Source organism: Lampris incognitus, chromosome 12, assembly GCF_029633865.1.
Source record: "Lampris incognitus isolate fLamInc1 chromosome 12, fLamInc1.hap2, whole genome shotgun sequence".
Taxonomy (NCBI): domain Eukaryota; kingdom Metazoa; phylum Chordata; class Actinopteri; order Lampriformes; family Lampridae; genus Lampris; species Lampris incognitus.
Window position 1 is genome coordinate 8,288,974 of NC_079222.1, and position 17,597 is coordinate 8,306,570.

At 46.8% G+C, this 17,597-nt stretch overlaps 1 protein-coding gene across 2 annotated transcripts in view; it reads left to right on the top strand.

Annotated features, from left to right (window-relative positions):
- LOC130121873 (cingulin-like protein 1) overlaps positions 1–7,406 on the top strand; it is a 30,765-nt gene extending 23,359 nt beyond the window's left edge. Inside the window, exons 13-18 of one of the 2 annotated variants that reach the window (XM_056290819.1) lie at positions 310–399; positions 793–876; positions 1,832–1,950; positions 3,092–3,200; positions 3,961–4,124; positions 5,419–7,406. In XM_056290819.1, the coding sequence (XP_056146794.1) occupies positions 310–399; positions 793–876; positions 1,832–1,950; positions 3,092–3,200; positions 3,961–4,124; positions 5,419–5,530 (678 nt within the window). In that variant the 3' untranslated portion in view covers positions 5,531–7,406. Of the gene's footprint in view, positions 1–309; positions 400–792; positions 877–1,831; positions 1,951–3,047; positions 3,201–3,960; positions 4,125–5,418 lie in introns of those variants that run through there. The other variant, XM_056290820.1, reaches the window with a different exon arrangement.
- Positions 7,407–17,597: the final 10,191 nt, after the last annotated feature.

Here is a 17,597-nt window from a genome sequence, read left to right on the forward strand (position 1 = left end):
AGTACACTTGTCTCAAAGGGCGAATAAACAGTTCAGTTAATTCAGTTAATTGGGGGGGGGGGTCTGTTCCAGGAGGTGTTGTACAGAAGGCGGAGAGACACCAGTCCATCACAGGACACACACATGCACATGTATAAACACACAGACGTGTTAATTGTTCTATACTTGTAAATACCACGCAAAGTAGATGAGTAAGTTTTTTATTTTTTGGACAATTGCGGGAGGAGATTATAGACTCGTAGAGCGATACTGAATACGCTGAACAATGACAGGATGAAGAGAATAATGGGGGGTTTTATCTTTTTTCAGGAGAAGATGATTGACTTGGAGAGTGATATTGAGGAGTTGCACGACAGTGAGCAGAGATGGGCCTCCAAGCACAAAAGATCAATCGAGCAGGTGGATATGTTACTAATCCATGTATATATATATATATATATATATATATATATATATATATATATATGATACATACACACACACACACACACACACACACATATATATATAAATACACACACACACATACACACACACACACACACACACACACACACACACACACACACATATATATATATATATATATATATATATATATATATAGAAAGACTTTAGAATGACCACACTTAGTGTCACTTAGTGTTCGTACCAGCCAGATCGTGCCGTCAGCTGAAGCGGATTCTGCAGATGAAGTCCTATTTCTTTGAAAATTAAACAATTAAGCTGTTAGTGGTTATTAGTGGTTATTATGTTACTAATTGTAACTTGTGTTTTACTGTGCAATTTCAGACCGAGCAGCTGCAGCTGAAGTTGCTTCAGCAGAAGGATTTGAACGATCAGCTGGACTGTGAGAAAGTCCTCATGGAGAGACAAGTATGCCGTTGTTGTTTGTATGTCTGTGTCTTCTTGTGAGCTCTCTTTCTTTACTTCAGCTCCTCTGATTTGGCTTCCCTCTCTTTTATCCTCTCTCTCGATCTGTTGTTCATTCCATGTATGAGCACAAGACTTTATTTCAGCTGATCTTTATGTTGCTTTTACTCAGCGCTGTGAAGATGCTCAATCTCGCTCCCATCTGTTTTCCCTTCACTTCCTCTCATTCTCTCTCTCACTCTGTCTGTCTCTCACTCTGTCTGTCTGTCTGTCTCTCTCACTCTGTCTGTCTCTCTCACTCTGTCTTTCTGTCTGTCTCTCTCACTCTGTCTTTCTGTCTGTCTCTCACTCTGTTTGTCTGTCTCTCTCCCTCTGTCTGTCTCTCTCCCTCTGTCTGTCTCTCTCACTCTGTCTGTCTCTCTCACTCTGTCTGTCTGTCTGTCTGTCTGTCTGTCTCTCTCTCTCACTCTGTCTTTCTGTCTGTCTCTCTCTCTCACTGTCTGTCTGTCTGTCTCTCTCACTCACTCTGTCTTTCTGTCTGTCTCTCACTCTGTCTGTCTGTCTCTCTCACTCTGTCTGTCTGTCTGTCTGTCTGTCTCTCTCACTCACTCTGTCTGTCTCTCTCACTCTGTCTGTCTGTTTGTCTGTCTGTCTGTCTGTCTCTCTCACTCTGTCTGTCTGTCTGTGTCTCTCACTCTGTCTGTTTGTCTGTCTGTCTGTCTGTCTCTCACTCTGTCTGTCTGTCTCTCTCTCTCACTCACTCTGTCTGTCTGTCTGTCTCTCACTCTGTCTGTCTGTCTCTCTCTCTCACTCTGTCTGTCTGTCTCTCTCTCTCACTCTGTCTGTCTGTCTCTCTCACTCACTCTGTCTGTCTCTCTCACTCACTCTGTCTGTCTGTCTGTCTGTCTCTCTCTCTCTCTCTCTCTCTCTCTCTCTCTCTCTCTCTCTCCATTTTTAGCTGCGTGAGTTACGTTCAGAGGTTGAGGAGCTTCAGAGCAACAAGGTTCAGGAGGACGTCATCTCTAAAACTGAGAGCAGAGCCAAGGAGCTGGAGAACGTCCTCAGAGCTGAGGAACGGTCCGTCATCATAACATAACTTTAAACACATGCAAACACAATTACTGCTAAAACCTAATTATTCTAATATACTTACCCGGACTCGTCCCACACCCGACTTTCATCTTTCTTTCATCCGGCCCACATACCGCGTGGAACGATGGCTCTTAGGCGGTCCGCTCCTGTTTGCCAGATCTGGGCCAGAACCAAGCCATAGCAATGCTGCATGTGCCACATATTTGCCAAAGGTGGCCCATATTTGGACCGTATTCACCATTTACCACACGGGCCACTTCAGGGTCACATCCAGATCACATGTTGCCCAGAGCGCCGTGTCTTTGCCAAAAAAAGGCCCACATTTGATTTGGCATATTTGGGCCATATTTGCTATCATACATGTGGGCCACTTCAGGCTCACATCCATTTTGTCAGGGCCAGAAGAAGACCACCAGTGCCGCATCACTGCCTGAAGTGGCCCACATCCGGATGCTCTCTGGGTACAAACATATTTGGAATTGCCCGAAATGGAAATAAAGAATGGTTTCCTACTCCTGTCTGGGCAGGTTTTGATATTCTCTTTAGTGTAAAATATGTATTCGTTTATTATGTACTTGACTTAAAGCTCCTAAGAAGAGTTTCAGATCATTTTTGACTTTGCACACTCCTGTGGACAAAGGCAGTAGTGTTTTACTGAAGAACGGCTTCACTGATCGCCGGTTCGAATCCCCGTGTTGCCTCCGGCTTAGTCAGGCATCCCTACAGACACAATTGGATTGGAAGCCGGATGTGGGTATGTGTCCTGGTCGCTGCACTAGCGCCTCCTCTGGTCGGTCAGGGCACCTCATCGAGGGGGAGGGGGAACTGGGGGGAATAGCGTGATCCTCCCACGGGCTACGTCCCCCTGGTGAAACTCCTCACTGTCAGGTGAAAAGAAGCGGCTGGCGACTCCACATGTACATGGGAGGAGGCATGTGGTAGTCTGCAGCACCTCCCCGGATCGGCAGAGGGGGTGGAGCAGCGACCGGGACGGCTCGGGAGAGTGGGGTGATTGGCGATTGGGGAGGAAAGGGGAAAAAATGTTGTGGACTAATTCTACACTATGTGTACCCCAAAACAAGGAGGAAGTGGCTGAAGTGGTTTTTGTGATTTGTGGTCCACACAGAAACAAGGTGGTGCTGACCAACACCATCAGTAAGCTGGAGAGGAAGATCAACGAACTGTCGGATCAGATGGAGGAGGAGCACAGGATATCTACTGAACAGAAAGACCTGGTAACACCTGCACACACAAACCAACACCGTCATACAAACCAGTCACGCACTTTCAGCAACCGCCGTAAATTTGCACACAAACATGGACACACACCGGTGAATCGGCCATACTACATTGTCCCTAGGTGTGTGTGTGTGTCTGTGTGTGTTTGTTGGCCCTGTGATGGCCTGGCGGCCTGTCCAGGGTGTCTCCCCGCCTGCCGCCCAGTGACTGCTGGGATAGGCTGCAGCATCCCCGCCACCCTGAGAGCAGGACAAGCGGTTTGGATGATGGATGGATGGATGTTTGTTGGTACCTTTCCCCCCTGCTGACACAAATACACACACTCATACCAACAAACCACACACAAAGACAGGTTGTTACACTGACAGAAGACACAAACACAGTGGAAGATTGCATTTTAATTTATGGGCTAATATCTCATATGAACAGCCACTGTGTCCAGGGCCGGATCATGACAGTAATGGGCCCTAGGCCTCGCCTCCATTTTGGGCCCCCCACCCTACCCCCACACCCCACCAACATGAAAAATAAAATGCAATATATTTATTTGGCATGTACGTGTCATAGGAATTGTTGAGATGCTAAAAAATGCTACTAATAAAATAATAATATATTATTAATACCCCCCCTTCCCCCCCATAATTTTGGGCCCCCCTCGGAAATGTGGGCCCTAGGCCTGGGCCTTGTCGGCCTATGCGGAGATCCCTGACTGTGTCCCACGTAACAGAAATCTCTTGCTCGCCGCCTCGTTCGCAGATGACCCAGCGGATCCGCTCATTGAAGCGGCAGCTGAACGAGGCTGAGGAGGAGGCAAGCAGGAAGGAGGCGCAGTATCGCCACACCCAGAGGGAGCTGGCGGAGGAAAGGGAGACTGCTGGGAGGCTGCAAAGGCAGCTGCTGGACCAACACCTACAGCTTAAGTAAATACTGCATAAACACACACACATATGCTGTATAATATACACACAAATATATAATATATAAACACACACACATATGCTGTGTAATATACACACAAATATATAATATATAAACACACACATATATATACATATACAAATATATATATATATATATATATGTATACACACACACACACACACACACACACACATATATATATATATATATACACACATATATACTATATATACACATATACACACATATATACATATACACACATATAGGTAGCGTACTCCGTCTAGTCTAGCGTACTCCGTCCAATCTAGCGTACTCCGTCCACTCTAGCGTATTCCGTCCAGTCTAGCGTACTCCGTCCAGTCTAGCGTACTCCGTCCAGTCTAGCGTATTCCGTCTAGTCTAGCGTACTCCGTCCAGTCTAGCGTACTCTGTCCAGTCTAGCGTACTCCGTCCAGTCTAGCGTACTCCGTCCAGTCTAGCGTATTCCGTCTAGTCTAGCGTACTCCGTCCAATCTAGCGTACTCCGTCCACTCTAGCGTATTCCGTCCAGTCTAGCGTATTCCGTCTAGTCTAGCGTATTCCGTCCACTCTAGCGTATTCCGTCTAGTCTAGCGTACTCCGTCCAATCTAGCGTACTCCGTCCACTCTAGCGTATTCCGTCCAGTCTAGCGTATTCCGTCTAGTCTAGCGTACTCCGTCCAATCTAGCGTACTCCGTCCACTCTAGCGTATTCCGTCCAGTCTAGCGTATTCCGTCCAGTCTAGCGTACTCCATCTAGTCTAGCGTATTCCGTCTAGTCTAGCGTACTCCGTCTAGTCTAGCGTACTCCGTCCAACCTAGCGTACTCCGTCCAGTCTAGCGTATTCCGTCCAGTCTAGCGTATTCCGTCCAGTCTAGCGTATTCCGTCCAGTCTAGCGTACTCCGTCCAGTCTAGCGTACTCCGTCCAGTCTAGCGTATTCCGTCCAGTCTAGCGTACTCCATCTAGTCTAGTGTATTCCGTCCAGTCTAGCGTATTCCGTCCAGTCTAGCGTACTCCGTCTAGTCTAGCGTACTCCATCCAGTCTAGCGTATTCCGTCCTATGTATATATATACATATATATATACATATACACACACACACATATATACATATATACATACATATATACACACACACACACACACACACACACACACACATATACACACACACACACACATATATATATGTAGCTGCTGAATCAATGCTTTTCCTCTCTCTTTCTGTTTCACTCTCTCCATCACAAACCATGCTTCTTCCCGTCGCAGGCGTAAGGAGTCCCAGATGATGAGGCAGACCCTGGACTCGCTGAGGCTGGACCTGAGCGTCGATGAGGAAGAGGATAAGGAAGTGCAAAGCAATTCAGCCACCAAAGTCTGACTGTGTCACTGAGGCCTACACCAGCTTCCGAGCTACCGTGCTACGGATCCCTTTAAGTCCCACTAGGAAATTAGTATTACAACCAAAAGCAGACCCCAAAAGAGCCACATCCTGCCACAGACTTTACTTCATTAAGACCACGTCCCGAGTGTAACTGTCTACTCAGCTGGCCTTGTGCGCTTTGTCACGGTAACGGTGGTGAGATGTATTCATGCATCATGTACGTATCCCAAAAATAACCTTTTCCGAGAGGGCCATTTATCAACTCACAGAGGATTTTATTCAAATACATTTCCACAAAATAGCCCACATTATCAGGAGCCTCACCTGGTTTTTAATATCACAGGGGGGTCGATGAGGTTTGCTGCAGAACTACGGCTCACTAAAATTTTAAAGTTTGTGGCGTAATTTTGAACTGAATACCAATTAAATTGAAATCAACACAAACGACATTGTTCTTTTTTGATATTCATAATTTTAGCACTTCCGGCTGTTAACGACAACCCTCTCCAGCACGAACATCAAGTAACTTATTTTGTTTTTGCTCGTGAAGAAGTTATGTATAATTTAGGGGTAACAACTGATTCATTTTCACGTACCAAAAATCGACTTGTTTCGTCTTGAGTGTTGGGACAGAGACATTTTGACCCCCAGCACGGCACCACAGTGGACGGTCTGCGGGCAATGCTGACGGAAGGAACAAGAGCGATGGAAGTCTGTGTAAAAATGTGTCCGTTTTTTATGAAATTTCAACCTTTTCTATTTTCTATTTGGAGAAGGTGGTGAGCAATCGACGAGTACACCACAGGGTCGGCCGGGGCAGTCCCTGTCTTTTGATCAAATAGCAATAAATCCATTTTTTTTTCTTAATTCCCAATTTAACATTCAATCTGAATCATGCGGAACATGAAAATGATCATTTAGTTGAACTCAAGCTTCTTGTTTTCAACTACGAAAGGACAGGACAAGCTTTACTGTTTGGATATGTGAGCTATTTGAAGACAAAAGTGACACACAACAGATATGCGGATATTAGCCTGGATGAGTGGGGCCTCAAGAGGAGTCCTCGAGCCAAGGCTCCTTGAAATAGTCCGTCACATATAGCAGAACATGGTATAAATACAGCTTTATTCACCCGTTACAGTAACGGGTGACGCCCGAACTCACTGATTGCAGCTTTTGCTCTTAAGGGGGGAAGGAAACTTTAAATAATGGTTAATTGCTCGCACGTGTGTGTATGGTAGTGCCAACCAGCTCTCCAGCCACAAAGGGTAACTCAGGTTTGCTTGAATATGCTGGTGTTAGATGTTCCTCACCGGCTCTCCCTCTGCTCTCCCACCTTCACAGCTCCGATAAGAGGTGTTTTCTTTGGCCTTTTACTGCTGACAAACTTTACATTTTGAGGCGTGCACCTGGAATATCTGCAGTATTTGAATGTATTTCATGTTAGGACGGCTACCGGCACATTACGGGACGATAAGATATTACAAGCTGAAGTCGTGCAATGGGATGTGTGTGAGTGTCGTAAGTCTTTAGTTTTCATCACGGTTATTTTTGATTCACGCGTAAAACACAAGGAGGGATTATTTATATTGGAGACGTGTTCTGTGTTTCATGCTGTTGTGAGTTGATTTTGTGGAATTGTAATTCTTGTGTGTGTGTGTGTGTGGGGGGGGGGGGGCGGGGGTAGATATTTTTGTTAGTTGTACAGTTTTAGTTGGGGCAGGAGAAGCAGAAATGTCCCTCTTATGGGGCGGCTGGTGACGCCACATGTACCAGCGGAGGAGGCGTGTGGTAGTCTGCAGCCCTCCTTGGATCGGCAGAGGGGGTGGAGCAGTGACTGGGACGGCTCGGGAGGGTGGAGTAATTGGCCGGGTACAATTGGGGTGAAAAAAAACAACTCATGGCTCCCATAGCGACACAGTTTATAACGACTCGCCGGAGATTGGTTTCATCATTGTAAGGTTAATCTGCCTATGTAGTTTAAACATGGGTGGTTGTGGGTCCCTGATGGGGGATGTTTGTGTCTCTCCTACGCGACACGTGGTGTTTGAGGTGTGGGTCATTTTGGTGAACTGGCTGCTGTCTAACACAACCTGTAATGTGCCTCCCAAAGCTGGAGGGATGCTCGACTGGAGCGGTTTGGCCATTACGTGAGCTGTAGAGGAGAGTTGTACCTGCACCTTTCCCCTCCTTATAGTCTCTCTGGGATTTAAACCTTCTGGTTACGAGTCTCCTCCTGTTCAATGTGGGCCGCTGTTCCCCTACACAACAACACCAGCTGAAATCCAATCTGACTGTGTGGGTGTAGCCGAGATTGGTGCTCGATGGCAGGTGGATGATGAATGTTGCTGATTCATATCCAATAAACCATCGCTGGATGTGATCTGGATAGACTTGTGTTGATAGATAGTTGTTGGTACAGATTGTGTGCACCTAAGCTGAATGAATGTGCCATTGACTCAATGTACTGTTTGCTGTCATTTGGGGAAGGGTGACCCTTTCTGAGTTACTCCTATCAAGTGCCAGGATCTTTCCAAATGGGTCTGGGCTATGTTTTCTGTTTTGGACTGCCGGTAGAAAACGAGGACTATATTTGCTAACGCCGAAGCCTTCATTCTCAATTTCGCTTCTTGGGATGAAAGCGAAGGCCACTAGATGCCAACGTTTTCACCGACACTTGAATTTTGAAGGAAGTGCATTCCCTGATTTGGATTCGGCAAAGGTTTTACGCCGGATGCCCTTCCTGACCCATTTATCGAGGCATGGGACCGGCACGGATGCGCTGGCTTGTGCATCCTCAGTGGCTGGATTCAGTTTCGTTGGGAGTGACGAAGAAGGACAGGCTTAGGAACGAGTACATTGGAGGGACAGCTCAGGTTGGACGGTTTGGAGACAAAGCGAGAGAAGCGAGATTGAGATGGTTTGGACATGTGTGGAGGAGAGATGCTGGGTATACTGGGAGAAGGATGCTGAATATGGAGCTGCCAGGGAAGAGGAGAAGAGGAAGGCCAAAGAGGAGGTTTATGGATGTGGTGAGGGAGGACATGCAGGTGGCTGGTGTGACAGAGGAAGATGCAGAGGACAGGAAGAGATGGAAACGGATGGTCCACTGTGGTGACCCCTAATGGGACCAGCCGAACCAAAATGAATAGTAGTAGTAGTAGTAGTAGTAGTAGTAGTAGTAGTAGTAGTAGAGTCCCTGACTTGATTTAGTTGGAAGTAAATTGAACCCACTACTCTCACCCTCCGGTCTCCTAATTAAATGGTCGAAGGACCTTTTTGAACGCTGAGGTTTGACATGTTGTTCACGTAACCCTGCACAGGATACAGAAGCATGGGATGTTAACGGACGGTTGTGTTTACATTAGTCAGCCTACAATATATCTAATAGAAACATGAGCAGCAGACGTTGCTTGATTTCCTATCAAATACACAGTTGGTGAAAAAACAGACATCGCGGTCTTGCGCCCTCTTCTGGGGACATACGTAAGGAAGTCGCTGTAATGTAAAGTTTCGTTCCATTGATCAAAAAGTATCAGTGTAACCGCTCCCGTGAGTCGTTACATTTTTAAGCCATTACACAATAGTCTGTGTTATTGATATTTTACCGTGATGAATATCTCTGTAATGGTCACCATTCCCCACATGTACTAATGCCCATGTCACATGCTTGTTTTTGTAGCCATACTTCATACACTACTGGTAATGCTGCCGTGGGGCCATTTATGCTTGTTTTCCTTATACTTTGTTTTGGTGAGAAGTCTCTGATCACAAAATGCTAATAAACTATTCTCCAGTCAGTACTCTATGTGGTATTTTATATTTGGTGCTGCTTTCAGTGTTAACAACGGTGGGATGTATATTGTATACACACCTCTTGTATACCTCTTAGGATGTGGTGTTTTCCCCCCTCAATTTCTGAAAGTCATTGTAGAAAAAAAGAAAATTCCCTCAGTTTCATAATTCACTAACTTCAAAATCTAAATAATGTTGAAACCATGTGAGTGAGATCAGATCTGACATCAGAGTCCTGAATTCAAGACCATCTCAGCACCCGTTTCTCGCTCCACACTATGCCTACTGCTCCACTCTTATTGTCTTATCCATTCTGTCATAATGAAAAGGCTCAAACTGCACATATTTACGTCCAGCTGGACAACAGCCAATTACTCCATTTTACTTTGAGGACCCCCCCCCCAAGGGTCAGCCCTTATGAGCAGGGTCAGTAACCTACACAAGGGGAATGGGTGAAGGGTTACTTTTTGGGGGAAGCGTGTCACATCAGAGTTTTAAAATGTTCAGCCTTCACTTTGCTATCTGGGTGGCACGTGGCCCAGTGGGTAGCACTGTTGCCTCATAGCAAGAAGGTCCTGGGTTCGAACCCCAGGCCGTCCCAGGCCCTTTCTATGAGGAGTTTGCATGATCTCCCCATATCTTCGTGGGTTTCTCCGGGTGCTCCGGTTTCCTCCCACCATCAAAAAGACATGCATGTTAGGGTTAATACTCCTGTCTGCCCCTGAGCAAGGCAGTGGAAAGAAGAACTGGAGTTGGTCCCCTGGTGCTGCAGCTGCCCACTGCTCCTGTATAATAGGATGGTTAAATGCAGAACAAACTCGTAAGAATACAATTTGTTGTCAGGATACAATGATAAAATAAAGTGGCTTTCTTTCTCTTAAATAGCCTAGCATACTCCGTCCAGTCTAGCGTACTCTGTCCAGGCTAGCATACTCCGTCTAGTCTAGCGTACTCTGTCCACTCTAGTGTACTCCGTCCAGGCTAGCGTACTCCGTCCAGTCTAGCGTACTCTGTCTAGCCTAGCATACTCCATCCAGTCTAGCGTACTCCGTCCAGTCTAGCGTACTCCGTCCAGTCTAGCATACTCCGTCCACTCTAGCGTACTCCGTCCACTCTAGTGTATTCCATCCAGTCTAGCGTACTCTGTCTACTCTAGCGTATTCCGTCCAGTCTAGCGTACTCCGTCTAGCCTAGCGTACTCCGTCCACTCTAGTGTACTCCATCCATTCTAGCGTATTCCGTCCAGTCTAGCGAACTCCGTCCAGTCTAGCGTACTCCATCTAGTCTAGCGTACACCGTTCAGTCTAGCGTACTCCGTCTAGTCTAGCATACTCCATCCACTCTAGCGTACTCCGTCCACTCTAGCGCATTCCATCCAGTCTAGCGTACTCTGTCTACTCTAGCGTATTCCGTCCAGTCTAGCGTACTCCGTCCAGTCTAGTGTACTCCGTCCAGTCTAGCGTACTCCGTCTAGTCTAGCGTACTCTGTCCAGTCTAGCGTACTCCGTCCAGTCTAGCGTACTCCGTCCAGTCTAGCATACTCCGTCCAGTCTAGCGTACTCTGTCTACTCTAGCGTATTCCGTCCAGTCTAGCGTACTCCGTCCACTCTAGTGTATTCCGTCCAGTCTAGCGTACTCCGTCCAGTCTAGCGTACTCCGTCCACTCTAGCGTACTCCGTCCAGTCTAGCGTACTCCGTCCAGTCTAGCGTACTCCGTCTAGCCTAGTGAACTCCGCGCTCCATGTGACTGAAAGCAAACACTGGGTCCAAAATTGCATTCTATACACTACATACCCGATATGTGTACCATTGTTCAACATACCTTTGTGTGAATAAACAGTAGTGTGCATCTTTTCGGACGCTGTCCTATCCAGTACAAAATCCAGTAAACAAAGAATTCCAGGATACTGGAAACTTAATTCTTCTTTCCTTCAACAGTCCTCCTATGTAGGCATTAAAAAAATATTAAAAAATATATATAGCTTCATTCGCAGGAATGGCATCTCCTCTATTTCTAAATGGGAATTGTTTAAATCTGAATATGGGACATTTTCCACCAAACTTGGCAAAGAATACTGAAAAACTAAGATGGCAAGAAATGCTAACATTTTAAAGGAAATAAATTACATTTTAAACATACCACTTCCCAATGATGAAGAGAAAATAAAACTGCATTCTGTACAAGAGGAGCTGAATATGCTGAAAAGCAACAGGGGCATTTTTTAGGCCGAGGTCAAAATGGCTGAATTTGGGGAAAGAAATTCATCGTAGTTTTTAGTTTGGAAAAAAGACGCGGTGACACTAAAAAGATTTCTTCATGATATGTCGATAACACTCTTACTACTGATGAGAGAACAATCTCTAGTTTTATTTATAATTTTTATCAATATGAGGGTACCCTCAAACATGCAATAGCTGGTTGAAAATGGGTAGAAAATGGGCCTTGTGATTTATTCCTCATGGCTGTCTATGGTAAGCTTATGTGACCCCCATCTCAGTCACAGGTTATGAGGACATGGGGGGGGGGGATATAAAGTAGATCTCCTGTGATCGCAGGCCATTACATCAACAAGTTTTGCACCAAGGGCATTTAGTTTTTCATAATTGTTGCCTTCCAAGCCACTTTCCACCATCTTGTCTGTGGATGCTGATACCGGCTGATGCAGTTTATTTGTCCCCTCCATGTTGAAGAGTGACACCGGTGTTGTACTCAGCATTGGGTCCCACCTCTCTTCCTGCAGAGTGAATGGCGTCTCTTAGTAGCATTAGAAGAGTGATACAATACCCTCACAACTTTCCCAGTCAAAACATGCCTGAAACATTTCTGACAGGCGTTCATTTTCTCAAGTTACCAACTACAGGCTGGGAGATAACAATATAAACATACATCACAACATACCCGGCTGAAAACTTCCATATCGATTTGTGATTTGTTTTTTGTTTTTTTTGGGGTGGGGGTATTACTATTGGTGCTTCCATAAACTATTTACACAAAATAATATTTTGAGAAATTATCATGAGTAATGTGGCTATGATGACCAGGCAGGTACAGACATTCATTTTTCGTTTCACTCAGCTTAAAGTCAAGTCTAGTAAATCATAACTCTCTGCAGCTTCAAAGAGCAGGGGGATACAATGTATCATGACATTACGATAACCAACATCCCGGACGATATCAAGGCTCAACTCAGGATATCGATATATCGATGTCAAAGAAGCTTGGATCAGTTCATCCGGATACAACGTTTCCTGACATACGCTCACAAACGTATCTTGTTAGTAAACATTGTATCCAGATGAACTGATCCAAGCTTCTGTGATTTCCCTACCTGGATTATCGGGCAAGCATCAAGACAGATACATCGATGTATTACCCAGATCTACCCACATTTACCAGCCTTTGCATGGACTTACAGTATATTTTCTGTTCCTTTAAATATGCCCTGCAGATTGATGCCGCAGTAAAATCACGAGTGTTAATTTAACTCAGAGTGTACAAAGGGGAGTTAAATTAACACTCAGGAAACCCTGGCTCTGCTGGATGACGGAAGCTAAGCAGGTGTGGGCTTGGCTAGTACTTGGATGGAAGACCTTCTGAGTGGCTGCTTTAAGTGGTGTTGGTGGGCCAGTAGGGGGCAGTCTTCCCTCTGGTCCTAATAAACAACAAATGCCCCAGTGCAGTGACGGGGACACTGCTGTAGGAGACGCCATTCTTCGGATGAGACGTTAAACCAAGATCCTGACTCACTGTGGTCATTAAAGATCCCGTGGCACTCATCACAAAGAGTAGGGGAGTTCCCCGGTGTCCTGGCAAGATTCCCTACCCGGCTCCCTCCATCTGGCCACCTACTCATCCCCCCATGTAATTGGCTCAGTTATTCCTACCTCTCCACCCTCAAGCTCATGTGTGGTGGGCGTTCTGGTGCAAAATGGCTGCCGTGCATCACCCAGGTGGTGCTACACATTGGTGGTGGTTGAAGTGAGTTACCCCCTTCAACCTGAAGAGCTTCGAGTGTCTAGATAAAGCATTATATAAATGTAATGATTTATTTATTTATTTTTTGATTTCCCCCATTTTTTCTCCCCAGTTGCACGTGGCCAATTACCCTATTTTCTAAGCCGTCCCGGTCGCTGCTCCCCCCCCCCCCCCCCGCTGATCTGGGGAGGGCTGCAGACTACCACATGTGGAGTCGCCAGCCGCTTCTTTTCACCTGACAGGGAGGAGTTTCACCAGGGGGACGTAGCGCGTGGGAGGATCACGCTATTCCCCCCGGTTCCCCCCTCCCCCCGAACAGGCGCCACGACCGACCAGACGGGGCGCTAGTGCAGCGACCAGGACACACACTCACATCCGGCTTCCCACCAACAGACACGGCCAATTGTGCCTGTAGGGACGCCCGACCGAGCCGGAGGTGACGCGGGGATTCGAACCGGCGACCCCCGTGTTGGCAGGCAATCCATTCTTTCTGCTTAAGAAAGGAGCAACACACCACGTATGTCACATCTTTATTTATTAAGTATTGTAAATGGTTTGAGCTGGTGTACAGGGTAAGATGGTCTATACATATCGTCATGTCAGAATGAGTCTGATCGAAAGGCTTGTACACATGTCCGCCGTTGTGTTTCCTCTCTCCGGGACAATACAAAAGAAAAGAAAACAAGGGGCGTAGCTACAAAGCCTCTACATTCCTCATGATGTGGGCGTCGGCCTAGTCTAGATAACGCTTAAAGAACATCCAGAACAACTCTAGGAGTGTGCATAGCATTCTAATTAAATATACTTTTTGTCATATAATTTATACACATATTTTCATAAAAACATCTTTTCTTGTGCATGTGCGCAGTTGCATTCCTTAGGATAGAGTAATATGATATTGCGTTTACGTCGTCATGTATCCATTCTAAAGGAGTATAGGTGATCTCTAGTCTTAGCAACAGTTAAAAGTGTACAATACTTTTTTTTTTTTAAAATACATCGTGGTAGGATAAATGTCCTCCGGTTCCACGCGCCTGCTTTTAGAACCTTCTCTCCTCCCCCTTGATCCCGCCCACTTTTCCAAACTAGCACGCTCACGCTCGCACGCACGCACGTGACCATGTTGAGTCCTGGTCTTCACAGGCTCAACATGGCGGTAACCAATCAAACGTACAGGACTAATTAGGCCCCATCACTATTTTCTCTTTGTTGATGCACAACTTTCTATGAAGGGACCGACAAACTAATAGAGTCATCCATTCATTATCCAAACTGGGGGATGCTGGAGCCTATCCCAGCGGTCATTGGGCGGCAGGCGGGGAGACACCCTGGACAGGCCACCAGGCCATCACAGGGCCGACACATTCACAGCTAGGGACAATCTAGTACGGCTGATCCACCTGACCTGCATGTCTCTGGACTGTGGGAGGAAACCCACGCAGACACGGGGAGAACATGCAGACCCCACACAGAGGATGACCCGGGATGACCCCCCCAAAGGTTGGACTACCCCGGGGCTCGAACCCAGGACCTTCTTGCTGTGAGGCGACCGCGCTAACCACTGCACCACCGTGCCGCCTAACAGCACCTCTGAATCAGCCTGACATTACTGGAGAGTTCCAGAAGAGCAACCCAAGGTTTTTGTTTTGCTGTACTGCAGTAAACTGCTTTACACAACATTTCACCACCTTGTCTGTTCAAATGTAGTTGTTCTAGACTAATAAGTGAGGGTTTTCGAGACATGAACCCGATACCACCCTCCATCCCTGTTGATCCGCTATAGTGGGGAAGTGCGCCACACAGGATTGCACCAGAACTACAACACATTTCCTTGTGATAAAAGTCACACGTAGTACTGTGCACCCCCCCCCCCCAATTGTACTTGGCCAATTACCCCCCTCTTCCGAGCCGTCCCAGTCACTGCTCCACCCCCTCCTGCAGACTACCACATCTTCTCCCTCCCATATGGAGTCGCCAGCCGCTTCTTTTCACCTGACAGTGAGGAGTTTCACCAGGGGGAACTAGCGCGTGGGAGGATCACGCTATCCCCCGCCCCGGTTCCCCCCTCCCTCTGGAACAGGCGCCCCGACCAACCAGAGGAGGCGCTAGCGCAGCGACCAGGACAGACACCCACATCCGGCTTCCCACCCGCAGACACGGCCAATTGCGTCTGTAGGGACGCCCGACCAAGCCGGAGGTAACACGGGGATTCGAACCGGCGATCCCCGTGTTGGTAAGCAACGGAATAGACCGCCACGCCACGCCACCCGGACGCCCCCGATACTGTGCATCTTTTATGGTTTGTAAATTTAAGATTCCCACCCCCCCCCCACACACACACACACATACAATCCTACTTCTCACACCCCTCCATGCCCCCTCATCCCACCCCAGCTCAACCCATTGACAAAGTAGTTGTCTGAAGCGCTCGTGCCAGGTCCCCCGCTCTCCTCTGAGGGCAGGGCTCTCAAAACGATAAGGAAGAGAAAAAGAAACGAGAGCAAAGCTTGGATCCTGACAGAGCAAAACTCAAAACCTGAGTGGAATAATCGTGGAAAATTGGTGATATGTAACCAACGTGTGGCATCACAGATAACACTCTCTCGGGGAATACGTATGGATCTGCGAGTGTGTGATGTGGTTACTAGTCTAGCCATTCATCCAGTGTCTCACACATCCAGGCTACATAACATATACAGTACTCGTGGGATAAATATTGTGTTTTGATTCCCAAGAATTGTGTGCTACCATGATATGAGTCCTTCATACCACTGCTGCCAGATTAAATGAATAAATAAAACGAAATCGTGCAAACAAGTTTTTTTCCCTTTTGGTGGGAGAGTCACAAACACAAAAATAATCCTTCTCAGTGATGCTCACGTCATTTTTTGTAATCATACAATCAAGATTTTAAACAAATGGCAAAGACCCAAGGGACACGAGAACCCACCGGACAATCACAAAATCCTTCCATGAATGAAACGGGAAGAAAAACGGAAACGTACTCACACGGCTTTCACCCAACAACAGCGACAGACCAATTCGTAGGATTTCAGTGTGTCAAGTTAACATATCCTGGTTTATATGGTGCTACGTTAAGGGTCGAACAACAAAACCGCTCTGTCTCAGGGGTTTTATGGCGCCACGCTGCTACATCGCGGCCTTCTGACCTCATGACGCCGCTCCTGGACAGAGCGGCGGCACATCCTCTGTCATCGCTTTCATGTCAAGGTCGACGGAGCCGAACAGAAACTGCACTGATGGACTAGCAGCAGAAACTGCACCCATGGACTAGCAGCAGAAACTGCACCAATGCCCGATCGGTGCAGTTTCTACTGCTAGTCCATCGGTGCAGTTTCTGCTGCTAGTCCATCGGTGCAATTTCCGCTGCTAGTCCATCGGTGCAGTTTCTGCTGCTAGTCCATCGGTGCAGTTTCTGTTGCTAGCCTATCGGTGCAGTTTCTGCTGCTAGTCTATCGGTGTTGTTTCTGCTGCTAGTCTATTGGTGTTGTTTCTACTGCTAGTCCATTGGTGCAATTTCTGCTGCTAGTCCATCGGTGCAGTTTCTGCTGCTAGTCCATCGGTGCAGTTTCTGCTGCTAGTCCATCGGTGCAGTTTCTGTTGCTAGCCTATCGGTGCAGTTTCTGCTGCTAGTCTATCGGTGCAGTTTCTGCTGCTAGCCTATCGGTGCAGTTTCTGCTGCTAGTCTATCGGTGTTGTTTCTGCTGCTAGTCCATCGGTGCAGTTTCTGCTGCTAGTCTGTCGGTGCAATTTCTGCTGCTAGTCCATCGGTGAAGTTGCTGCTGCTAGTCCATTGGTGCAGTTTCTGCTGCTAGTCCAGAAACAATTCTTACCTTCACAGAGCAAAATCAGTTTAAGTACTGGCCTGGTCTAATGCTTCTCGTGAGAATGCCTGCTTTTGATTTCTGCACCAGTCCTTCAGAATAAAGGACATATAGAATAAACCCCTATTTGATACATTCCTCTGTGTTCCTTTTTTTAAAGTATTATTGCTGTGGCAGACACCAAAAACTATCTTACAGTCGTCTGACCAGGCATTAATTACGCACTACTATATTTGCTTATGTTTGTGTGTCTGTGTCAGTGTGTGTGCATGCTCGTGTGTGTGTGTGTTTGTGCATGTTTGTTCTTCAGTGGATGAATGGGTGTGTTTCTTCACAGTTCACGAGTTTGGGGTCGGAGTTAATAAGACAATCACAGTGCTATCTGTCTGTCTTTACTGCTTGAGTTGACACACACACACACACACACACACACCCACACACGCACACA